The sequence below is a fragment of the Triplophysa rosa genome, linkage group LG14 (genome assembly GCF_024868665.1).
Source record: "Triplophysa rosa linkage group LG14, Trosa_1v2, whole genome shotgun sequence".
NCBI classification, from domain to species: Eukaryota; Metazoa; Chordata; class Actinopteri; order Cypriniformes; family Nemacheilidae; genus Triplophysa; species Triplophysa rosa.
The window spans coordinates 18,798,091-18,825,806 of NC_079903.1; the positions used below are offsets into that span (position 1 = coordinate 18,798,091).

The 27,716-nt window shown below is 38.2% G+C and overlaps 1 protein-coding gene across 2 annotated transcripts in view; it reads left to right on the plus strand.

Moving 5' to 3' along the window:
- Positions 1-27,716, plus strand: part of dscamb (Down syndrome cell adhesion molecule b) — a 109,653-nt gene that overhangs the window by 54,723 nt on the left and 27,214 nt on the right. For both annotated transcript variants that reach the window (XM_057351377.1, XM_057351376.1), the window contains exons 4-10: positions 13,848-13,994; positions 15,790-16,068; positions 17,713-17,988; positions 19,071-19,367; positions 21,400-21,672; positions 24,304-24,582; positions 24,660-24,779. In XM_057351377.1, the coding sequence (XP_057207360.1) occupies positions 13,848-13,994; positions 15,790-16,068; positions 17,713-17,988; positions 19,071-19,367; positions 21,400-21,672; positions 24,304-24,582; positions 24,660-24,779 (1,671 nt within the window). The remainder of the gene's footprint in view (positions 1-13,847; positions 13,995-15,789; positions 16,069-17,712; positions 17,989-19,070; positions 19,368-21,399; positions 21,673-24,303; positions 24,583-24,659; positions 24,780-27,716) is intronic.

A 27,716-nucleotide genomic window follows, 5' to 3' on the forward strand; every position in this document is an offset into this window, starting at 1 on the left:
ACATTTAGTTACGACTCAATGGTAAATGGTAACGCAACAACACGAGTATGACTCAAAACTGCTGCAGAAATCTGTCGACCAATCAAGACGCAGTGGGAGGAGACTGGATCCAGTGTTGACCAATCACAATGCAATAGGAGGAGACTGGATCTGGATCCAACCTTGCCCCCTAGATCTCGCGTTCTGCAGTGAGGAGCTTGCTTTTGAAACGTTTTAATCTTTTGCTAGCCGGAACAACACCACATTCATTGTCTGTCTAAAACTTGTTGCTTTTTCTCGACTCTGCTGCACCATTTCATAGAGTGGAAAGAAATAACGCTTGTTGAAACATCTTACGTTTTTACTCATGCGCAATACAAGAACATACGTGTTTTCTGATGTTGCAGTGTAGATAAACAACTTTGGGAACATACTTAAAATTGGAGCGGTAGGATATAACAAGCATCTCTGACCTTGTGCCGAATAAAGAGCTTTTACTGAACACTGCTCACAATGAGTCTGGTAACCTTTTGTCCTGCAGGTCTAAATGACCTAGCCTTTTCATTTAAAAAACAGGTGGTGTCACAGCACAGCTGTAGCTGGGATATGCTTGAGTCACTTTGATATTCATATTCAGTGCATATTCAACACAGCACCGCTTTTAGGATGAAATAACCTCTGATTGTTTAAGTAAAGGTCAAATCCTCAGATTGAGATCAGATTCATTTTACCTCTGTTAGATCATTAACCCTTACACAAAACACAGATCATTCACTTTATGTCAAGGGGTGGGTAAAAATGTTTTATAATTCGTATTACACAGTCCTGGTCTCATTGTGTATGATTCCTCAGGGTAAATTATTTTAAAAATCCTCTTAATCCATTTAGACTGTGTGGGAGACAAAATTGTCAAGTCGCTTTTTTGTACACCACACAATACAAATCAAAGCAGCTTTACAGAAGATAATATTGTAGTGTCATAAATGTCTAAAGGTGATTTTGAATAGTTTAATGCAGCTCCTTTGATGTGGCATTTGTATGTACACAGCATTTGTAATAAAAAAAAGTAAATAATTATGAAATTCATGTTTAAATTATACGGTTATAAAGACTAAAGTATTATATAAATAACCCATATGACCGTATAGGTCTTCTGTCTCTCAGCCTCATGTTAGTAGCGTGACTGGTTCCATCCCAAGGAACACATCTGCTAATAATATGTATACTGTACATTGAACATTGCACACACAGTGGGTAAGGGACTATGTATAAAGTTCACATGTTGCGTATAAACAAAAACACATTTTGATTAGCAGCGTCACGCGCAACGCAAGTTTGTTTTTTATGGCAGATAGAGGGCGCCTAACTTTAAAACGTTGTGTATGCTGTTGTCTTTGAGGAGCACACAAGAATTTGGTCGCCTGACTGTGGCTTTGGTTACATTAGCAAAACAATAGGTTGTTTGCACATGATGTCACGACACTGCACAAAGTGCCGATGGAGGGCAGCAAGTTATTTTCTCAATAGGAATTCACTATTACAAACACAAAATACCTGTGTTTTGTGTCGTTGTTTTTGATCATTCAAATGAATCAAGACATGAAAGGGGTTTAAAAAAAGTTGATGTTTATGAAGGGGGAAAATGCGAGTATTGACTGAGAAACGGAGATAAAAGTTGCTTGTAAACCTGAATCTGCGGTTGGGATGAGCCGAGCCGGATGACTTTCTAAAACCCTTAACGAGGTTTAACGCTCCTAAACAACAACCAGGGCTGCGTTTCCCGAACAATGACATAACTCTCCGGTTAACCACCATAGTACGATGCATCGTTTGAGAAACTAACTAGCTACTCACAACTGTTTCCCGAAAAAATTGTAACTTTGTCGCCACGTTGGTTCAACAACATAGTTGATGACGTCACGTAGGTGGTGGAGTAATACCATCTTCTAATTAATCCATTTAGATCGATTTAATGTCATATTATTGCTGTAAATAATGTGCACTGCATCTGAAAACTATTTTTGTTATCGTATTTTTGCTCTCTATTGTTTTATTTCACGATATTTAACCCATTCATAAGTTTCCTCCTATGTAACTCTGCCCAGGGATTCCCCAGGGTCCTATAGCACGTATTCCAGGTTCATGCTCACTTAAAAAAAACAACGCTTCTATTTTCTTGACAAACTAAAAGATGTAACATTAAATTTGTATTCCAACCATGCAACTTTGTGATGATGCTTGCGATTGATCGTTAGAACAAGGGTTTCGGGAAACACTTAAATCGTTGAACTATGCTGAAACGACTGAACTTGCTACCATACTTGGCTAACTATGCTTTTGGGAAACACACCCCAGGTGAGCTGAAATTTACTGCACGAGAACTTTGTCATGAACACTAGCTGCAAAGATCGAGTCCTGATTAAACGGATAAAGTGAAAAGTCTCGCGTTTTAAGCGTTTCTCACCCATAGAAGTCCATTATAATGAAACAGCTTAACGTGCCGAAACAACGACCAAGTAAAACCAAATTTCTATTAAACCTTAATTGTAATAAGCACTAGCTACTGTTAAAAGAACAAGCACTTATTTAATGGATAAGAATATTCCTTAAGCTTGTTACTCATTAAAGTTCATTATAAAGAAACCACATAACGTGGCTCAAGGCAGCGACAAACTGAGAACATAAAACTTCTCTGTTATCATGTTTATGTTCGATATCAGTGATTAACAAATGTATTTAGTTTGGTTATTCCGTGGTTGTTGTTTTGGTACGTTGAGCTGTTTCCTTATAATGGACTTCTATGGTGAAGAAACGCTTAACGTTTGATTTTTCACTTTATCCATTTAATAAGGGCTCGTTCATTTAACAGAAGCTAGTGTTTATTACAAGTAAGGTTTGACAGAAATTTGGGCTTACCTGGTAGTTGTTCAGGTCGTTAAACATAGGTACTTTGAGCTTGTGATAGTGAATTCCTATGGAGAAAATAGGAGCTGCGCCTCACGTGTCATAAAAACCATGTGATTGCAAACAACCTATAGAATAGCTCAGTTACAAAACATGTACATTGATGACATTGAATTAGTTCTAAATCCCTTGTACTTTCCCAAATGGACTACCAAATACTCTTTTTACTTGAATATTTAACGTAGCATGCATTGTCTTTAGCTTTAACGTGGAATGACTGTGTTAGTCATCTTGTCCATAAAGTACACCTGAGATATACAAGCCATGCAAAGGCACATTTTGTCATGCCACTGTGAGAGGACTTAAGTTCACAAATGTTTGGGCAAAAGCTGTTTTATTGAGGCAATCTCATAACAACACACAATACATCTCCAGCTTTGAATACAGCGCTTGTTGTTGATTCTTGAGTCTGCTTGTTTGCTTCCCACCTCAGTCATATGAAATGTTTGCTGTACAACCCAGAGCAATAAGTCACCATTACACACAGTAATAGATACAGCCAATATTAAACTGTAAATATTAAATATTAAAGCTGCGATTCGCAGCGGGTGTGCGACGCCCATGGGTAGCGGCTATAATCCCGCAGTTTAAGATGTGTTTGTTTTGAACCGATTCTGCATCTATAAATGGTGCTAAATTAGTCTTTGATGGCAATGTTTAATTCATGGCAGCCTTGCACAAACAGAGATTGCGCAGCGCGGAGCCTATGAAAGATTAAACAGTGATAATTTGGTTTGATAAATGCACAGAACTGTGCTTCTGTCCCGGATGGTCGGGAGCAGAGCTGGCGGTTCTGGATCAGACTGCTGAAGGAATTCTGGTCCGAACAGCTTTCTGTACAGTTTCCTGAAGCACAATGTGTGCGTACGAGTACGGGCTCTGGTGGGATTTGCATAAATGCATGCAGGGAAGGCACACTCGCTGTTAAAAAGCGCAGTCAGATCAAACCAAATAGCTGGAGGCAAGATTGTAATTAGATCAGCCGGAGGCAGTTAAGAATAAATGTCTTATTAAACATACGGTCAAAGTCAGTTTCCATTTTTATACAAGAATTAAAATGAGCTTTTGTATAAAATGCTATAAAATGGTTAGGGCGCCTCCTTTTATTTTAGGTTGTTTTTTGTATGTCTTCGCAGGTGAAAATAGTGCTTTGGGTTAGAGGTTTTGAAACAGAAAAATAAGGACTGTTTTGAGACATTTTTTCCACCAGAGGTTGACATGTCAGACGCTCAAGAAGAACAGTAATGTTTTGAAATCGCCACAGAGCTGAAGTTCTTTTCAGGCAGGTTTACTTGACATTCGAAGGGTGACTTTCTAAAGAGTGTAAAAACCTATGGCTCACTTCTAGTATAATTATTTATGCGGGTTAAACAAGGACCAATATTTTAAAATAAATATAAAAAGATTTAAAAAATGTGTTAAAATGACTTTCTTTCAATGGAAACCCGGATTTGAAGTGCTGTAATTCTGGACAAATAAGCTTAAGATGGAGATACATGTTGTGCCTCAATTCACCTTCCTAATACTTTGCACTAAAAGTATGTTGTGTTTTTGTTACAGAATAATACATACAGTACGTTTGCGGGAGTAACTAAAGAGTATGGAAGTACTGGGATGTTGCATCATTTCTAATGCAAAATGACCGTTGTTTCCTACCTTTTGGAAAAAATAACCATAACCAAAAGTGTGAAAACCATGATCATATTGTTTTACCATAGTGTTGTTACTACAAATACTATGGTAAACTACAAATACCAATGTTCAAACTAAGAGCATATTTGGGAGAGACTATAGTAAATTTCTGGCTACAATGATTCAATTACAAAATAAAACAACCATATTTTAACCATAGTTAAAGGAATATTTTCACCTTCAAAATGATAATTCTGTCATCACTTACTCACCCTCTTGTTATTTTAAACTTTAAACTTCTGCAAAACACAAAAGAAGTTATTTTGAAAAATGTTGGTAGCCAAAAACCGTCGTTCACCATTGACGTCTATTTTATGGGCACAAAACCAATGCAAGTCAATGGGGACCAATGGTTTTCTCTTACCAACATTTTTCGAAATTTCTTCTTTCCTGTTCTGCAGAAGAAAGAAAGTCATACAGGTTTAAAATGAGAAGAGGGCGTGTAAATAATGACAGAATTTTCATTCTGAAGGTGAACTATTCCTTTAATCTTTATGAGGGCAGATGCACATAAAGAATATTAACAATCTCACAAATCAAAAACCTTTTTTATTCATTATTTCGGTCACACTTCAGAATAGGGGGCAATTCCCGCTATTAACAAATCATTAACTAAGACTTTTTCCCCAATAAACTTTTAATTTGTTGCTTATTAATAGTTAGTAAGGTAGTTGTTAGGTTAAGGTATTGGGTAGGATTAGGGATGTAGAATATGATCATGCAGAATATGTGCTTTATAAGTACTAATAAACAGCCAATATGCCAATAACAGGCATGCTAATAACAACTAGTTAATAGTGAGAATTGCCCCTTATACTGAAGTGTTACCATTATTATTATCTTATGTAATTGTTACTATAGAATAAAATGTAACTATAAAGGTCTTTGCACATACAGCCCGAAATTTTCATATGCGTTTTTTCGTATTTGTCTCTCGTTTGTACGGTGTCTCTGAATTGTTATAAAAGGCCACTCAAAATGCTTGATACGGATGCGAAAACGCAGAAAATCGAACCCGGTCTGAATTTTTTTATGACGGACGAAAATATCGGAGGCAGTGTGTAAATGTGATTGACACAACGTGAGGTCGTATTTATTTTTTAACGTGCGGAAATTTCGGATGCAAATTTCGGACTCAATGTGCAATGGGCACCTCTAACTATAACACCTCTAACTATAAAAGCGTCACTATAGACCGTTTCATCGGACGGGCACGCATGGACTGCAGTTAACTTTCGGTCTGTGTTTGTTTATCGGTCTGGCTACTATCTAATAATATAACTATTTATATTTAATTTAATTTATTATTATTTTATTGCGTAATAATTGCATTAAATAAATGATTTGTTGAATTTTGTTATATGTTAATTTTATTAAATAGACAATTTGTTGAATGGGTCCTGTAGTTTTGTCGCATTTAAAGAAACCATATGGTACATTGACATCTAGTGGTTGAGCTCGGTATTGCAGTCTAAATTTGAAATATTAGAGAGACAAGTTTAGCCAAGTAATGGTTCTTCTCGGTTTCTTTTGCTTGTTATCAGAAATAATCTACAGGCACTCTATTGTTTGTGAATGTGCACCGGAAGTTAAGGGCAGTCCACGAACGCGCGCATGCGCAGCAACGTTTGTTAATGTTCTAGCTTTGAAACCGTCTATACTCCACACTCTTGCAGTGAGTTGTGGGTAATATCAGCCATCACAGTGTGCATGGATCTGCACTTAAATTTTTTACATGGTACTTTAGGGATTCTCATTTCAAAATACCATGGTTTTGGATGTAGGCTACAATTTCAAATATTGAATACAATTGAGGGTGTATGTATAGTATGTGAATTGGGACTTGGGGATATTGCTGGCTGTGCTCTCATCAGCTTGACTCTGATTTGGTGAGGTAATGGCACAGAAATGAACACAGATTGCACATAATGGATCCTTCTGGCTATAATTAAGCACTAACAAGCTACGTTTCAGAGGAAGTCCACACTGCCAACACAGTGCCTCAATAAAACATGATGCTGGTGAAGATATTGTGTGCCTTACTGTATGTATGTGTCTGAGTTCTTGGATTGACAGAAGAAAGAAAGAATAAACGAATGCGGTGGGGAACGGCTGGAGTAGTCTCGCTGCTTCGCGCAAGAGATTCGGGGATTGCGGACAAGTCTTTCATCTTGAACAACGTGCTGTAGGGGAGTGTGGGGCATTGTGAATTTTATGTGAAGTATTTCAAAGGCCTTGCACCGCTGAGGCCGATACTTGCCAGTTTCAATGGTTGTGCTGTTCGGAATAGTATGGAGTGGTGACTAATTATACGTCTATCAATCCCAGCACGTTTTTCACTCTGTTGTTAGTTTACCAATATTATCATTATTGCCTGGTCATAAAAACATTCCCATTTATTTTCAATCATTTCATGATTTTTGATTCGTTTGCTTATGTTGTGTATTAGCTTTAAAAAGCATTTTTTAAAATCACGTTAAATGAAATGAGCTAAAATCAAAAATCTGTAAATGTTGTTGACTTTGCACATGAGACGTCGAGACGGAAATGTCACTGTATTATGAATCACAGAGCTAAAGTGTTGAATATTCATGGACAACGCCGTGTGGAAATGAGCGATAAAAAGGTCTGGACCTCTGCCAAAGCAAATGGATGAGAGAAAAAAGACCAATGGGAGCGCTGTATTAACAGCAGTGGTTTAATGGTGCGAATCTAACACGGGCCAATTAAAAGGCAGCCAGAGAGCGTGGGGGTGGGCCTCCATTCATTTCGGAGGAAATTGAGGTTGAAATTAGGCATTGTGCGACCATGTGGCCTGTACCGAGCCTGGACCAAATAGCAGCTTTCACCAGCTCTTCGCTTAATCAATTCGAGCAAAAGATGTGAAGAGAATATGATGGGATATTGCAAATGGTTCTACCATCGTCATACAAAACATATTTTTTTATATCGAGTGTAATTATTTGGGAGAACCACAAGTATTGTTACCTTTAAATCATATTTTGCCTACAAGAAAATGCAATGAAATGATTGCTTTGTCTCAGTACAGTATGGTGTTGTGTGAGCACTCAGACCGTTGGCTGAACGTCTGATGCAGAAGGCACATTTTTCTGGAAACACTTCAGCACGTTCAAAGTCGTCATCTGATTGGTTGGATTTGACAGGAATTCTGGGAGAGGCGTGTGTCGCTTTCTTTAACTGGAAACAACACGAAGCCGTCTGATCGATGTAGTAAACTGTCATGTTCACATCAGCTGCAATAAGAATTCATCACGATCGACTAAACGCTTAATTCTTAAAAGTGTGCGAAGATCACGGCATAAACGTATAATCGTTGTTGTCACCGTTAACTTTTGACACGTTCGTGAATGTACACCGGTCTGTTACTGCGGGGACATTTCCACGCCTCGAAACATGATGCGGCCACAAAACGAAACATGTTTGGTTGCTTTACCTGTCACCTGTCAGTCACATGGCCTCTTGGGCGCGCCTTGGCCAAAGAAAGCGGCCAAAGTTCCCACACAGCATGACGAAAGCTAAAGTTGTAATACATCAGTAGAAGATTTAAAATATACTGTAAACATGACAAACTGTTTTAGAGATTTTACCAGCTAGCTCTACTTGACGCTTTGTATGAATGTTGTCTACATACAGTATGAGCTGTCCTGGAGAATCAACTACTTTGCCTTAACAAAGTAGTTAAAATATTAATGGCCATTGTATTTATTGTTCATGCTCTTAAGTAATGGTCAGAAAGCAGTTCACTCGTTTTTTTAACAAAGCAACCGGAAGATGTTATTGGCCAGGAGGAAAACTGCATTGCTCCTGCTGTTGTATGATTCGGGAAGTGACCTTTGGTTAATGTCACACATCACATACTTTAATATCACTCCACCAAGTTTTTTACTTCTAGTTTATACTGTTGCTGCAGACGGCTTTTCTCGTTTGAAAATCGGAGATATTTTTGCTCATGATAATTATCATGTTGGACAGCAGAAGGTTAGCGCTAATGTTCTGGAAGTGAGCTGCAAATATAGGCTTGCTAACCTCTTCAAGCTAAATTATGTCAGCTTCTGGTGGCTTTTTTTCAGAGTGTATAACGCTTACCCATGTGACCCGTAAAAAGCACAAGGATGTATGTAAAATTGAGCATTATTATTTAGTTGGGTTGAGTCAAGATGGTAAAATAATCACCCATTTACAACATTTCTTGTGGCAATTTGTAACTACTTTACATTTCAGAGTATTGGTTGCTAATTCGTTTGAATTAGTCTTATTTAATCATTATTTGTATCTTGTTATTCATACATTTTTAGATGAGCTGCTTTCATCCCCTTAAGGCTGAAGTGTAGTTCCCATTTTAAGCGTACGTGAGGGACAGCGTACATCGATTCAAGGTAGTCGAAGAAAACCTAACCCCTGTAGGCCCGGAGAGGTATTGCAATATGTCGCAATGCGCATGCGTCAATGAGTCGAAAGCAGTATACTTTGCAAGGCTGATGTGCATTCTATTCTATTCTAAAGTTTTATGGTATTACGGTATATTAATACATAACATACCAAACTTAATTAAATTTATTTTCATAAAAATGCTTTTTAAAGGGGACATGTTGTTTTATATTCAAGTTCATTACCCATTGATCCACAAACTTTGTTGATGTATTCATGTGTTTGATGTCAGAAAGTCGTTCCTAAAGATAGTCTTTCTAAAATGTACAGTATGCATAGTATTTGCTAGTTGCACAAGATGGCGCCGGTGAGCTTATGGGACGCCAGGGTCAGCAGAGTAATTTCAGGTTGTATAACACTGTATGGGAAAAGGAGGATTTTTGGCCAGCAAATATGGGTGTTTTTAGGTAAAACAAAAGAAAGTAATATATCAGCGATATGACAGATCCTCTTCACATTGCTGAGCACTTCGTTAAGCCAAAACAACTCAGTGTTATATGTCAGGAAGTAAGTCTGTCGACCCTGGCGTCGCAAAAGCTCACCGGCTCCATCTTGTGCAACTAGCCCATTTCAAAGTTTCAAGTTTTACGAAATGGCATCCTTGGTAATAAAAAGTGACGTGTTTTTGCATCCACACAAGAGGCGCACATGCTCTTTAAGTGACACATGTGGGCATGTTCATAAGGACATTACGGGGGTTTGGATGATATTAGCTGTCAATATGTCGCTCTAATAATGACAAATGAAACTTATTACATCAGTGTTAATTTCCTCTGCACTGATAGTTCTCAGATGCTGATACTTATCTAGTGCTGATCGAATTGTACGAGTGTAATCGCTGAGAACAGACCCTATTAAAGCATGAGGTCTGTGAGTCTGACATCAGCTCATATGAGACATCGGACCTCTCATCATTCTGTGTTGTACCTTCTCACGTGTTCAACTTTTTCTTCATGCATCTTCAAATATGGTTTTGTCGCTGCTCTGTGTCAGAAAAAATACTAGACAAAACCACACATTTCAGTTCACTGTGCATTAATGGCAACCAAGGTGTTGGTCAGCCAAAAACAAGCATAGGAGAAACCAGTCTTTTAACCTCAACAGCTGATTTACCTGAAGTTATATTCCCTTAAACTATAATGAACCTTCTATGAATCTGAAGCGTTTGTTATTTGGTGGGGGGGATAGCAGAGACGGTTGCGTTCGCCGTATGCTACAGGTATGTTACACTAAAAGTCAATGCTTAGCACAGCAGAATATTCTCTTTTCTCTTCACGCGTTTAAGAGGAGCCGGTTCACTAATTGAACTCATTTGATATAAATGTGTTAATTGCTCGAGTTGAGCAAGCGCTGTAATTGGGTCATGATTGCACTTGCTCTCCTCTTCAGCCTGCACACTTCCACTAATAACATCAATGACAATATCATGAGAGCCGGGTTACCCAGTATTGCTTTTTTACTGAATCGCAAATCCTGCCACTGTCATATTGTTCGTGCAGTGTTTTCAGTATTGCTTTTTTTCTAGTAATCATACAGATTCATACGAATTAGCCACCTAGTAAAATAGTTACGAATTCCCGTGAGATCAGGTTGGAGGAGGGTTTTGTGGAGGCTGAAGGTCAAGTATAACACATAGGGGCGGTTTCCCGGACAGTGATTAATTTAAACCAGGACTAGGCCTTAGTTAAATTAGGATATGTAAGTTGTTTTTAAAAACATACTTTACAAAAAAACATTACTGATGTGCATCTTGAGACAAAACAATCACACTGATCTTTTTCAGACAGGTCAGTGTAAAATGTTTTCAATCGAGACACCTCTAAAATTTAAGTTAGTCTGTGACTAGGCTTAAACCCTGTCCGGGAAACTACCCCTTAGAGTTTATTGACAAATCCCAGTCATCATATAATCTACTTTGATTACATAAACTGAGATTACTGCATAAATAACTATTTGCAACACTATAGGGAGACCATTATTGTTTGATCTCAAAAAGTTTTTAATTAATAGCTTTACGAAATATGTCAACACATTAATATGGATCCAACATGTTAATATAGGCCAGACTTTACAGTACTAACTGTGCGACTTGGTGTCATTATCCAAAAAGGAGGACAGTTGAGGAGATAAAAGCCATTGCATTTTGAAGAAAGATTGCATTGACGAACATTGTTTTTACTTCTGAGGATATTCATTGAGTTAGGAAAAGGGGTAAATTTCCACAATCAGTCATGCAGAGAGAACACAGTATCAGCCTCACTCAACGTGCATGATTATTTTATATGGCAAATCATGCACAATGTATTTATCCTTTTTAAATATAGATGAACCATTTCTGCGGCTCCTGGCCATTTTTGCATGGTTTGCAACAAAATGTATAATTTATGGAGGAAATATGAGAGCCTGCCCGTTTGGATGAAAGACACGGGCACAAACGCAACCCAAACAGTAGAGTCATGAAATGGAGTCATGCGCAGGGCCAATAAGTTTCATCAGTCTGCTCCGACTTCATGAACGTTTTGTTCATTTATACACACCGAATTTCTTGGACGTTTCTCAATGTCATTTCTGACAAATCTTGGACAGGGCTGTGAAATGGAAAAGGTTATTGTGTCTTGGAGCACTACTGGGGCTGCACTGTAAATGAATTATTCATGCTAAGAATCGGAGAGGGTGAGCTGGATAAAGAGCAATGGATGAGAGACAAAGGATGAGAAGATGAGAGTGACTGAAAGAAAGACAAATATGGTATACCAACTGTGGTGTAAGTATTTAATGATGGAGCACAATGTTTATTAAAATATATAGAAGTTATTTTGCATTAAGGAAAAATTGAACCATTTTTTTACTGGTTACTGTAGTAAAACCATGGTTAATTTGCAGTTGTTTTTGGTTTTACTACAAATAAACTTGAAAAACGCTAATGTATATTTAAAAAATATTCATACAGTATTTTATTTTTACCCATTATTGGAACATAATATGTATACTGTTTACTAGGATATGTCACTCTTTTGGTCATTGAATGTCCTTGTGACATTGGATTTTCATCACATTTGATGTATCATGAGCATGTTCTTGCGTGTCCTGGGTGGCATGAGGATGTGGTGAACTGGTTGAGAAATCTAAGTCCAGGGTTAACCAGGAACTCTGACCTTAATCATCCTGATTAGTGTTCTCATCCCTTGAGGAACAGGCAGTCTGGAGGCTGGATTTAACATTGATTAGCCGTGAACATGATGTCCAGCCTTCTGTCACACACGTGGAGCATCGGCAGAAGACATCACGGTTAAATATGTTGTTAAATGGTCAATCCTGAGCTTTGCTTTACGTCCACATTTGGATTAGTAGCTAATTCCTAGTCTTCCAATGGCTTTTTCCTGTTTGTTGGTTTTGAAGCAAAACATTTCATATGTACAATAGTGACCAAAAGTGATGTCTGGAGAAAAGTGCACAATATTTGCTTTTAACGGGCCCAGCAGTTTCAAATAAAACATCAAAAGTTGACGTGTATGGTACCAAACTGAAAAAAGTATTTATTTTACAAAATTATTTGGCAAAAGGGCAAGCCACAGCCTATCAGGGAAACTTAATTTTTTAGAATACGCAAAAAAATGCATCGGAAAGCAAAAAGCAAACATTGAATTGATCAATTATTAATATTTTGTTGATGCACTCTTGATTTTTCTCCTGGACCATAACTCAGAAAGCTTTATGCATGTGTTCTTTTACATTTTTGGCCAAGCGTCCTTTTGAGTAAAGGGTGAAAACGTCAATTTTAGAGCATACATCACTTTTGACAACTACTATTAATGAAAAAAGTACATTTTGGCATTGGTCAATTTATGAGATACTCTCAATTAGGAAATGAGATTCACTTGAGTACCACATACCAAAAAGCCAAAATCCGGTGAAGCTTGTTTAATGCACTTAAATTTCACATACGTGAAAAATATGTTACAAAAATACGTTTTTGGCTATAAAGGAAAGATATATATCAGACCGTAACACAAGTATTTTGGCCATGGTATTTATAGTATATTCCAAGGATCCTCCTTTTAATTGTCAAATTGCATAACACGGCTCGGTTTGTGAGTTCTATTTTAACCTTTTCAGAACAACAGCATACAGATGCATTTTCTATTTGCATTGCTGGTAGCAGGTCTCACACGACTGCATGTAAACTAGGAGCTATACCCCCTCTAGGGTATCAAATCCTGGACTCTCATTTCTAACTAGGTCAATGCTCGCAAAAGCTGCAGACTTTCATACCGTTTTCTCTCTCTCCTCAACCCTTTGCACCACAAGATCCATTTCTCATCTACATTAAAATCATTTCATTCCATTTATACACGCTCATTTTACTGTAAGCAATGCGATCCTGAAAAGAATAAATGAATAAGACCGCAGGAACTTATCATCGTAATTGTAACGTTTCTCTGGTTTGTTTTGGTGTGAACTGTAAGAATGGCTGCTGTTGAAACGCTCTTTCTGTTTAAAGCTCGGGGCGGCTGACTGAGCGATCGGCTCACTTGCAAAACAGTCACGTCCAATAGTTCAATACTCTGTTCCCTCAGGTCTGCTAGCACCGGCTTCAAAGAGACATCACATGTGGATTCTCGCATCTGACGAAAGAAAGAAATGTTCTACATCTGTTTTTATATGGTTCATTTAATGAAATAGTACAAAATATTGTAATGGAGTTAATTGTGGATAGAAGTATAACTGGTGTTTCTGTTCTTTGTTATGTGTTTCTTTCTCAGGATCAAGATATCTCATTACATCCACGGGGGCCTTGTATATTCTGGATGTGCAGTCAGATGACGCGGTGAATATTTATCGCTGTACAACACGGCATCGATACACAGGGGAGACCAGACAGAGCAACAGTGCCCGGCTACTTTTATCAGGTAAAAAGCCTGCGTGTTGATGTCAAGGCCCAGTCCTCGTCCCTTTTTACTTTCAAATCTATAGATGAATGCCAAGGCGGCACATAAAACAGCTTATTGTGATTGTTTTGGCAAATTTTTTAATGGCTAATTCATCTTATAAAAATCTTTAAGCAACAAGATATGAGCGGCCATACCATATTGTGAATATACCGTGTAGCTGAAATCTCATCTTACATATTAACATTATTAGAGCTGTTTTTGCATGACGATTTTTAAGAAAACAAAGAACAAATGTTAAAATGCAAATACTTAAAGCTGTCCAATATAAACATTTATCTCAAATGTTGTGAGAAATATCAAATGTCATGTTTTTCATATTTATGTTTATGCCATATCTGTAAGGAAAGACAGTTGACAGATTTTCTGTTTACTGTAGCTCAGTTGCTAGAGCATTGCATTAGCATTGTTCGATTCCATGTTTAAATAGCTTGAATGCAATTTAGGTTGCTGTTTTAAATGGTGCTAGATGACCAGCTGTTTTGCATCATGGGCTGTTGCTGTATTTCGTCTGGGTATTGACCTTTTCTCTAATAAAATCTTATTTGGCTGCTGCTCAGAAATCAAGGCTGAAAGAACAAAATAGCATAAAATCATTGCAACCACAGATCTCATCTTTTTTAAAGAAAATTCGAAAAGGTGGAAGAATATCTCCAGATTGAGTCATGTTTTGCCCACACTCTGCTCCCAATCACAAGGTCAAGTTTCCAGTTTCTTCATGCTGAAAATGGAAATGCTGCATGAAGCGGCACAATTACAGCCTATCAGAAAACATTTCATGTTTGATAGTAATATGTGGCTGGAGTTGGTTAGGAATCAGTTTAGGATGTTACTTTTCGGGACATGGGAGATTTCGGCAGTAAAAAATGTAAAAATCTAATGGACACTTTACAAAAAGGTTGTATTTGTTAACAATTAGTTAATGCACTTGCTAACATAAAAAAAACTACGAGCAGTACCTCTACAGCATTTATTCATCTTATTGATCTTAATTATTAATAACAGCATTAGTTATTGCACAATGAACTAACATGAATACATGTATTGACATTAACAAACATTAATAAGGATTAATACCAGGCCCGGTACTAGGCTGGCTTGACTGATGGGCAATCATATATTCTGCTTGGGCAGATATTTAATCATAGTTCATACAAGCATAATTTTTATGATTAAATTGATTGATCATTATTTAATAGATACTCCAAATAAGAAATATTTAATTTTGAATTATTTTTTAATTGAATTATTTTTATTTTTGGAGGTTCCCAAGAAAAATCTGGGGGGGCATGCCCCTAGTCCCCCCACACCCAGCTCTGATTAATACCTGCTAAAAACTATATTGCGCATTATTAGTTCATAATTAGTTCAAGCATGTCATAGCACGTTTAACATTGTAAAGAAGTAAATGCGTGAAACACCGTTGCACATCCCCGTTAACACAAAGGAAGATATTTGGAAGAATGTCAGTAACCAAACAGATCTCATCCCCCATTGACTCCCATAGTATTTATTTTCCCTACTATGGCAGTCAATGGGGATGAGATCTGTTTGGTTACTGATATTCTTCCAAATATCTTCCTTTGTGTTTATCAGAACAAAGACATGTATACAGGTTTGGAACAACCTGAGGGTGAGTAATTGGTGACAGAATTTTCTTTTTGGGGTGAACTATCGCTCTAACTGATCCCTAACTGATTAGTAACATCAGCATCACTATACATGTATATGAATTATTTTCCTCACTCTCTTTCAGAACCTGTGGACTCTGCTCCGGTGATTCTGGATGGGTTTGAACGCAGGGAGGTTATGGTGGGTCATCGGGTGGAGCTCCCTTGTAAAGCATCCGGTCACCCCCCGCCCAGGTACCGCTGGCTGAGGGACAACAGCCCCTTAGAATCAGACAGTCGCTACCACCAGAGTGTTTTGGGCCTTCTTATCGAGGCCACTCGCCCCAGTGACGCAGGCAGTTATGTGTGTGAGGTGTGGAACAGCTTCGGGAATGCCAAAGTAGTCGGACGATTGGTGGTCAAACGTAAGTTTTAACATTCTTGTCTAACATCCTTTCCTCAGTCAAACACTATTATAATTAACAATAATCAAAACCCAATGCTCTTCTTAGCATTGTACTGGCATTTTGTGCCATGTTTAGATGTAAACATAACACATCATTGTACTCACACAAACTCTTCACGAATCTCAGCTTTTAAATCTCTTTGGTGGTCGCTTGTCGTGTGACCACAAGAACCAATGAGATTCAAAAGCTGAGATTTGTGATGCTTGTTTGCGGCCATTTTGTGAAGGTCTAGTGAAGTTTACATCAAACTTGACTAAATAAGCTCAAAATATTAATCGTTTTTTACTCACAAACAAGTCTTTTCGCTTCATAAGCCACGTATACCCCCTGGAGTCATATGGATTACTTTTAATAATTGTGTTTGGCAGAAAAAAGGAAGACATGTACATCTAGGATGGCATGAGGGTGAATTATAACATTAATTGCTTTTTTGGGCGAACTATTCCTTTAAGATGTGTAATAATAATTTACATGTCAGGTTAGCAACAGATTCCTTTAAAAGCCAGATGTGGAATATTTCTATTTCTATATGTCTGACTTTCTATAATAAATATGTAGTCAAACAAAATAGCAATGTTGCTGTTAGCTTTGCAGGTTTTTGATGGTCAAGATTCAAGAAAGAGGTCTCCTGTAATCCAGATGGATAGGGTAAACAATGCTATCATGGAAAACGTAATTTTCCGTAGGTTTCCATGGATGAGTTTATCTTAAAAGATGACAGCAAAATGCTTGATTCTGTTATTAGTTTGCTTGAGGGCATGAATTTAAAAGTTATTTTCCCTTTCCCAATTACTTCTCTCTGACATCAGGATTAATGAAAAGACCATTTGTGTGCACCATCCAGTTTTTTTGTTGTTCTTTGACTGGTCACTGGTGTGTGTGATTTGGCGACTCAAGTGTATTTGCATTAATATTTTTTTATACACATGTTTTCTAAACATGTTCAAATGGTTTTATCAGCTCCATGTATGGATATTTCGGGAGGAGATGGTCACACACTGTTCTGGGATATAAAGTGAAAATATACAGTACTCAAATTCTGGCATTTAGAGTTTATAAATATGAAACTGCTAGATAAAAGAATAACAATGAAAAATCAGTATACATGTATTAGGATGAAATCTGTGCAAAGTTTCTATAAGGCATCTAACGGTTTGCCTGCATTTTTTCTTTAAAGTCCCTGTGATATAAAAAAAAAATGTTCATGAAATATTGCAGCGTTTATAGTAAATAGCTTATCAATGTGGGTCATTTTCTTTTTAAAATTCATGTACCCTCATAATCTTCAGTTCAAATCTGAAAATGCACTTCCACCCTGAATTGACTATCCATCTCAAATGACGTAAATTAGATGACTTGGGTGGAGCATCCGTTAACTCCAATTTAGGGAGGTTATGCTGCCAGTTCCGTTTCAAAATGCAACGGCTGTTTTTACACATCCAATCAATTCGCAGTGAAAAACGCATGCCACACCCGCTAATTTTCTCCTTTGAAATTCCTTTTCACTCGGAAATGTGTCCGAATATGGAAGTAAAAACGATCGCAACTTCCGGTTCACGGGGACTTTAATGGCAAATTTATGTGTGTTTTATTCTCTTCCAGAGCCTCTGAAAGCTGTTGTAAGCCCAAGAAAAGTGAGAGGCAGCGTGGGTAGCCAAGTGTCTCTGTTCTGCAGTGTGACTGGTTCTGATGAGTATGAAATCGCCTGGTACAGGAACGGTGAGAAGATTTATCCCGGTATAAACGTGCGCATCACGGGCATCAACAACGAAAACCTGGTGATGGAAGGAATGGCCAAGAGTGATGGAGGAGCGTATCAGTGTTTTGCCCGAAATGGCAATATGTCCACCCAAGATTTAGTTCAGGTCATTTTAGAGGGTGAGTCCAGCTTATTATATGCATATTTCTAATAAAAGTATTTAATTTAGTAAAAATAATGCAAAGTATATTTTCAAAGCTGGTAAGAAATGTTTATGACCAGAAAATTTCCTTGGCGAGTGTGGAGACAACTTGCATTACTGTAACATTTTTTGTTATTCAAACTTTTAATAAAAAAAATACTTCTGTTAAATTGTGGTAAAAGTTATAGTAAACAATACAACGTATGCCTCACAAGGGTTAACAAAACGGAATAATATACCAGTATGTTTCTATACTGTATATATACATTATATATATATGCATATACAGTATGTATATATACTGTATATCTGTGTGTGTGTGCGTGTGTGTGTGTGTGTGTATGTGTGTGTGCGTGCGTGTGTGTGTGTGTACGTGCGTGCGTATATATATATATATACATACACACACACACACACACACACACACGCACTCACACACACATATATATATATATATATATATATATACAGTATATACACATATACATATATGCACGCACACACACACACACACACACACACACACATACTGTATATACAGTATATACTGTTATATATTGTATATATTATGTTTCTTACATAGTATACTGTACCTGTATGTGTTTCTTACTTTCCACGAAATATGAAAACAATCTTAACAATCTTTTTATGCGCATGTTTGCTTTAATTCAGACTTAATTTGTTCAGTGTGATGCGTGTCCGCTACAAAGCTCTGATGAAATTAGATCAGTATCATTGTACTCACAGCCGAAAATATTTGTTACATGAGCCTGGTTGCTGGGGCAACTGTCTCCTATCACAGCAGTACTGTATAAAGAGGGTATTGATCATCTATAATGCTTAAAAAAAAGGGAGGATTATTAAGGAGCAAAGATTTCCACGGCACCATGCCTGAAAACACAACTGTTTTTTGTCAACTGCCATACTAAGAATAAATAAAGCACACTAAGGTATATTCTTTGTCCTTACTGAAAAAATACGAATAAGAAGCAGTTTAAAGTTTTCATTTTTAAATAAAAGCGTAACTTTTGATGTACATAACACTTTTCATTTCTTCAGACGGGACCCCAAAGATCCTCTCCGCATTCAGCGAGAAGGTGGTGAGCCCGAACGAGCCCATCTCGCTGGTTTGTCACGTGAAAGGAACGCCCCTCCCCACCGTCACCTGGACCCTCGACGATGACCCTGTCATCAAGGACAGCAGCCATCGCATGGATCGCGTCATCACCACGGAAGGGAATGTGTTCAGCTACCTGAATGTGTCCCACACGCAGGTCACCGACGGTGGCGTCTACCGCTGCACCTGCAACAATTCGGCCGGATCGGTCTCCTACCAGGCTCGAATAAACGTAAGAGGTGCTTGTCAGATCAGCTCCTCAAAAACATACCTGCACCACATTATTACCACTTACAAACTTTTCTGTGTGTATTCTGTCGTTGGTTTTTGTTAGATGTGTTTATTCGGAAATTTCAGATTGTAGTTTTGCTGAAGAATTGATTTAGCCATGTTAGGTTGTTCATGCTTAAAAGTTGGCGATCTGTAGCAACTAGAAGTGATTTAATATCAGTTATAGTATATTGTATCGTGACCGCTGGTGGTAGGAGAAATTTATGAAAGCAGTAGTGCTCATGCAATCGAATCCCAAAGTCAAGTAGTACAGATGAACGTTAAAGTGACTTCAGCGTAACCAGCCAATCAGGTTTGTGGCTTGATTCGAGGCAAACGACTTTTCGTCCAAAATATGGTGTGGTTTCATTACGATCATTTAGCTGCTTCTGATCCAGTCAGTGCCTCTCCGACCCTAAACACGTTTGATATTTACGACTCTTGATCGGGTTGCCTTTGACGGCATTCCTGCAATAGCCAATGAGAGTGAGCAAGCTTCACCAACTGGATGTTGTGTGCTTTTATAGCTGAAACATGGCAGCTACAAACATGTCACGAGAATGTAGTATTGATCGACTTTTTCTCTTTTTCTGACCGAGTGCCAGGAGAGCCATCCGACGAGGTTTATCGACCTCCGTATAGACCGTTTCATCAGACGTGCACGCGCCTGACCCCCGTTAACTTCCGATTAGTGTTTGGCTAGTGTCTAATAATATAACTATTTATATTTTATTTCATTTATGTTAATATTAATTTATATTATTTGATTGCATAATAATAACGATTTGTTGAATTTTGTTGTATGTTCATTTTATTAAATAAACAATTTGTTGAATGGGTCCTGTAGTTTGGTCGCATTTAAAGAAACCGTATGTATATACGATGTACATTGACATCTAGTGGTTGAGCTTGGTATCGCAGTCTAAATTCTAAATATTGGAGAGACAAGTTTAGCCAAGTAACGGTTCTTCTCGGTTTCTTTTGAGTGTTATCAGAAATAATCTACAGGCACTCTATTGTTTGCGAATGTGTACCGGAACTTCAGTTGGGGTCGCTAAAGTGCGCATGAGGAGTAACGTTTGTTTATGTTGTTTACGATGTAACCGTCTATAAGTTTGTTTTCTGAAGTCATGTTTGATCACGTGAGAATATGTGAAATCTTGTGGAATTGCGAGGGAGAAATTGTTACTTCAGTCGGCTGACGTGTGGTCTCGCAGTCTGGCGGAATCATCTAGTGTGTTTGTTTGGAGGATGTTGTTTGAAGAGAGGCCTGCTCATTACTTTCTTTCCAAAATGCACAAAAGGTTAGTCTGTGCAACTAGGTGTATGAGTCTGCTCCACATAAATCATTAAAGCCCTTACTGGACAAAAGGCCATACAGTGCCCCCTTATCTGCAGCGGTGGGGAAGGAATGCTGGCAATCTCTTATTGACAAAGTCTGATGAGAAAGTTTTCAGCAAAAATGATGGATTGCATGACAATTTCTGTGGAAGCAGCCTACAGTCGCCCCTAAGAAACTCTGTCTTGTGGTGTTTGCCCATATGGGGCCGTTCAGACCTTCATCATGGCATCCAGATGCCACACACATTTGGATGCAATGGATGTTCAGTAATGCAGCACGTGCAGCAATATTGCATGAGTTGATAAGCTACTAAACTCCTTGGTTGTGGTTGATGGAGCTTTTTAAGACCCTCGCTACAATAAAAGTACAGTAAGAGCCAAATGGAGGCGCGTTTTATAGGCTTCCAATGTTGAGGATTGATCACAGAACCGCTCCTGTTCTTCTCGCTGGTGTAGTCCTTTCAGTGGAAAAGGTGGAGCAACATCTTGCCACCTATGAAACAATGGTGTTTTTTGTGCTTTCAGGGTTGTAAATGTTTTGCGATAGAGTTGTTGCAAAGTCGCTAAGTATGTAGCAAAAAGCTGAAGTACATAGGATACATCACCTCATAGGCTTGACTTGAGATGGTTCTGTATGTTGACCTCTATTTCTCATTACAGGTCCTGCCAGTATTCGACCAATGAAAAATGTCACTGCCATTGCTGGGAGAGACACGTACATTCACTGTCGTGTCATCGGTTACCCTTACTACTCTATTAAGTGGTATAAAGATTCCAATCTGCTCCCGTTTAACCATCGCCAACGTGCCTTTGAGAATAACGGCACACTGAAGCTATCAAATGTACAGAACTCTGACGAAGGAGAGTACACGTGCTATGTGCTGGTGGATCCACATAAACAAATTCACAGGAGTGTCCATGTGACAGTGAAAGGTATGTGACCGCTGTGTACCGAGATAAAAGTCTGTCGTTTTCAGACTACCACAATAGTATTATTCGCTCCTGTGAATAATACACTAGTACCAATTAATTTTGCTCTTAGGGATCCTGTTTTGTTTTTGGTTTAAAAATTATTCAAAATTTAGTTTATATTAGGCCTGGCACAATATTTTATTTTCACGGTATTTCTACGGTTATCGTCGCCAGAAGAATTTATATGAAATCGCGTTCAATAAAAAGGCTCTGATCGGATTGCTATCCGACTATAAAGCGATTTTAGTCTCTTATTTAATTATTCATGCGTGAAACATGATGTAGCCAGTTTCACATGCATAAAACCGAATTCACGTGCACAAAGTATATACAGTATGTATATTCACAAAAAACAATTCACGTGCGTAAAATAAAATTATATTCTCATGAAATATGTTTCACAAACGCTAAATACAATTCACAGACATTCTAATGTGCACAAATATTTAGAAAGTTTAAAATTTCCAATTCATGGAATGTGCAAATCGTCACTCGCGTGTGAATCGCCTTGGATGTGTGTATTTTGAGACTCTCCTGGCAGCGCTCCCCTTCCCACGTGTGTCGTCATCCCTTTTAGCCAGTCAAAACATTTGTGCACAGTTGTACGTCTGTGAATTGTATTTAGCATTTGTGAAACGTATTTTATGAGAATATAACTTTATTTTACATACGTGAATCATTTTTTTGTGAATATATATATGTATATATACTTTGTGCACGTGAATTCGGTTTTATGCATGTGAAACTGGCTACACAATTGTACATCGTGTTTTACGAGTGACTAACGAATGAGACTAAAATCGCTCCATATCCGATTGGTTAAAACTGTTCCATTTACACTTGGCCACATCTAGGACAAACGGATATGAAAACCGATCCTCTATTCCCGCGCAGAATGCAAATTCATTATTTCCATCGAACTTAAAGAGCTGGGACTTTTATTTTGCTTTATTTGGTTTTACGAAGGCAGTCGCGTCTATGAAAAGGTTTGAAAAATGCGAATCGGATGCTTTCTCCTTCGTTCCAGAGCGCTCGGGATCTTGCGCTCTTGTGACGTCTGCCGTTGCCAAGCAACCACAAGCCACATTCTTCAGGGTGACGAGATTTCAGCAAAAGTAAATGGATCTCCAGCACCGAAACGTCTGTATAAATGTCTGGAATGTGTCTCAGACCACCACCTGAAGTGGTTTGAATGACCCAGATTTAAGTCCGAGGTCATTTACTCCTGGTCTTTTAATGATCAGATAGCTATCCCATCAGAGAAAATGCATGAACTGACCAGGTGTAAAAAGCCTCATTATGATAGCGTGTCTATCAGATACTGGTTCGGAATTATTTACATGTAATATATCAATGATCACAGTTGGTAATATCACAGTTATTGTACCAATACCAAAATACAGTGCAACACCTCAATTGATGTGAATGAATACATAAAAATGTATGGGTCATGTAACTTCATCATTTCTTTTATTAAAAGTTTTTGTGATGATTTAAACAGTCCTGCGGTGTGGAAAATGCATTTAAAAAAGTTAAAATATTCAGTGTAGTCGCTTCATATAAGGTCTATAATAGAAATCGCAAATAGTTTTTTTTAAATAGTTTTAAACACAGCAGGACATGTGAGTGGTCCAAAAGTCATTAAAGGTAAAGACGTTAACTTGAATCAATTGCGATCATTTCAACATGACAACATAACATTACTTCCTACTCATATAGCACAAATGAAAATAAACCATAAAACTAGAAATGTATTTTAGCAAAGTCAACATAGTCCCTGGGTTAAATTGCAAATATTTCATCCCGTTGTTATGTAATAATCAAGGAAGCGTGTGTTTTTGTGAGTTGAGAGTCATAAAAAAGCTATTGAGTTAGCTAATTTGCTTCATTCATGCTTAAAATTCTGAGGCGTGCGATGGGAATCCCTAGAGTCCATTATCTCCATTTTGTTGTGAATTAAATAAGCGCTGAAGTGCTGCTTTATTTCAATGTTATTTTAACTCATTGATTCTCGAACGCGACAGGCTGACTAGCACTAGCTTGCGAAATCCCTGGAGATCACATTATGCCGAATTTACTAAGAGACGAAAGAACCTTTTAATAGTCTTCTGCATTTTGTCGTTCTTTCTTCGGTTTCTTCCCTCATTAGTTCACATTACGCCTCGTTCGCCGTTAAATTTGTACATTTGGAGCCCTAATAACTTGTTACTCAAGAATGGAGCCTTATTATTGCAAATGACACAGAATTGTACATGTGTGATTACGTGGTCTGTCTGCTGCTTCATAGTGTGCATGACACTAACCTTACATCTTGCACTATAGTTCAGCGTTTCTTCATAAAATGACTTTAGATATTTAAGATTTGGTGAGTAGTTAGGCTGTTTAATGCTTAGCCTGTAGTTGATATTGGGGAGATTGTTGCAATCTCAGTTGAATCAAAAGTCTTATCTACATAAATTATCATCACGTTGTAAATCCATTTAAACAAGGGCCAACTATATAACTATTCACAATTACAGTATATACGTATTTATTTATAATGCTGTGATTGTGTCTGACTGTATCTTTTTCTCTGTTCTTTCGGTACTTTAGTGCCCCCTCTGATCCAACATTCAGATTCTCAGAGCGCATCTATTGGCCAGCGTGTCTTTATCCCTTGTGTGGTCATATCCGGAGATCTGCCCATGTCTATCACCTGGCACAAAGACGGACGGCCAATCAATGCCAGCCTAGGCGTCACCATCGACAACATAGACTTCACGAGCTCATTGCGCATTTCAAACCTGTCAGAAATTCATAACGGCAGTTACACCTGCATCGCCCGAAACGAAGCGGCGGCCGTCGAGCATAGTATCCAGCTCATTGTTAAAGGTTTGAGATCAAACCTTTACTTTAAAAGATTCTTTAATTGTTACATGTTTGTAATAGTAATGTTCTTTACCTTCCAGTTCCACCCCATTTTGAAGTGCAGCCAAGAGACCAGGATGGTATATATGGGAAATCGGTGATTCTGAATTGTTCAGCTAAGGGAAACCCAATCCCCACTATAGTGTGGAACCACTCAAAAGGTACACCAGGGTTTACAAATGTATAATGGAATATTCTGTAGATATAATATAATAAATAACTTCTGTAGACAAGAAACCAAAAACAACACGATGAACCTGAAATTTCATTCTAATTAATGTCATTCATGTAGATCTTTAACAGTGTAATGTCTTTTGAATCAACATATACTAGGAAGGAAGAACACCACTTTTTGGCGTTCAGTATTTCGTCTTGTGATTTTAAAAGACAACCAACGTCATGTAATTTAGGACACCATATTTGGTGTAGACATAAGCCTTTGTTAGTAAGGCAGTTTAGGGATCATGTGAACAGGTTGTTTTCATCAAGGTCAAAGAAGTTGGATTACTGGTTTAGAATGCAAACAGGTAACTTGCTCGCCCTTGGTTCTTTCTGAAGCGTTTGATGCCCTTGTTATGCGTTGTAGATGAAAGCTCGCAAATGGAAATCCACAAACAGAAAAGTTCAGCAGGACTTGGATGAAAGAGACGAGAGTTAGCAATTCCGGGAAAAGGAGTGCTAGGCTCTAGTCCCTTTTTAGATTGAGGGCAGCACATTTTCTCAGATAAGATGATGTTTAAAAAGTGAATTAAAGCTGAAGTGTCTCTTTAGTATATCTTAACATATAGAGGCAACTACAGTAAAAGGCTTTCGTAGGCTGGCATGTTTGGCGTGAGACCGCATTAAGGCTTGTCTACACCGGGACTATAATCACGCACGTTTATCGATGACGTTTAACGCCTCGTTACTAAACCAAGGGCGCTAATGTGAGTGTGCACACCACGCGCCAAACGGCCGGCGTTCAAGCGTATTCTGTAAGCGCGCAAGGCTGCATACGATGCATTATACGAGAACACATCCGGGTTCTTTCATGCGTTCTCTGTTCTTGTGTTCTTGAGTATTGGAACCGGACTTTGATGGTTATTGATGAAGTAGAGCGAGAACACGAGGACACCATACCGCTGAAGAATGCATATTGAGAAACGGCCATAAAGTTGGGCAGCGCCACCTTGTGTACAGGGGTATTTCTGTTTTTCATTAAGCGCCATCTATGTCAGGGAGTGAATTTGCACGTTCACTCAGCTCATCGGCAGTGAAAATTTCTTGGGTATGAACGTTGAAAAACGCCTCGAAAAACGCTGGCGATAAGCGTGCCTGATTATCGTCCCGGTGTGGACAAGCCTTTAGAGGAGTCATATTTTTTAAATTAAAAGTTATTGTGTTTTAAGTAATGAGAAAAACTTGTTAGTGTTTAATTTAATTTCCGTTGGAGATTTGTGTTTTATTTATTTTACATGCAGACAGAGCCGGTCCTTCTTATGCGCAAAGCACGCAAGTTGCGTAGTGCCTCTGCACCACCAGGGGGCCCCTTTGAATACCAAATCAAAAACACAATAATGTAAACAAGACATTTTTATGCAGATTCAAGGAATCGTTTGGAAAAAAAAAGTTTAAACTAAATTTATTTAATTTCTGTTACATACTCAGACATCATGCAAGTGCGTGTGTTGAATGAATGAACCCATTCTCATCAATTGCGTTTAAATAACACACGCTGTTGCAATATCGTTTAATACGTACGCCAAAGTTCATTTGTGCCTGCATACAATACGCCTATTTTTGTGTGCATATGATACGGCAATTTTAGCGTGCGTGCAAATTAAACAGCAATTTGTCCTATTAACCTGTAGCTTAACCCAAATCCTAAACCTAATGTTAGTGTGCGTATATATTATAACCTCTACCCTAACCCTAAACCTAAAGGTATTATTTAAATTATTTCAGTGTTTCCTCTTCATGTACGTTTCTAGCAGAATATTATTTAACTGCTAGATTACAGTATTTGCGGTTTCAAAAATGTGTTTCAGAGACTGTTTTGTGTAGTACTAGGCCCCCACAGGGTACCGTTTTGTCTCCTTTCCTGTTTAGTTTGTATACATCTGGTTTTCAACGAAACTCTGACACTTGTTTTCAGTAATATTCGAATGATTCAGCTGTTGTGGGACACATCAGGGAAGGAACATATCAGTACAATTAAGGACTTTGTGGAATGGTGCAACAATAACAATTACTAAGGAAATGGTCATTGATTTTAGGACGAGGAGGGTCAGACTAGATCGGGTCTCCATTTGGGAAACAGACGTGGACCTGGTTTCCAACTACAAGTACCTGGGGGTAGAGTTAGATAATAAATTGGACTGGTCCAGCCACATGGAAGCTGTCCACAAAAAAGGTCAAAGTAGGCTGTGCTTTTTGAGAAGGTTACGATCTTTTAATATTTGTCAACTTCTACTGTGCACCTTTTACAAGACTGTTGTGGCCAGTGCTCTCTTTTATGGTGATGTGTGTTGGGGGCTGGGAGCACGTACATCGGATAGGAAGAGACTGAACAAACTGATTAAAAAGGCAAGCTCCATCACTGGCATCCCACAGGACTGGGTCGAGCAGGTTGCGGAAGAAAGAATGTTGAGAAAAATAAATGCTATTATGGACAATAACTTGCACCCATTACATGCTTTGGAGATGTTTAGGCAGAGCAAATTTAGTGGTAGAGTGATCCCACCAATATGTAGGACTGAACGGCATCGTTAATCATTCTTGCCTGCTGCTATTAGGCTATTTAATGCGCAATAATTGTACTATCTATTTACTGCTATGTAGTTTTTTTATATCTTACGTATTTTATGTGCTGGATAGATGTTGTTTGTGCGTTAAGAATGAATGTGGCTGCTGCTGATGTAACAATTTCCTGCAAAGGATCAATAAAGTATATGTAAAATATGAAAAATGGCTGCTCTCTACCGAGGTGCACGCAAACATTGGCGTATCATATGCGCGCACAATTGAATTTTGGCGTACGTATTACACGATATTGCAACAGCGTGTTATTTATTCGCAAATCGATGACAACAGGTAGGTTGTACAGAGCAAAACTAACT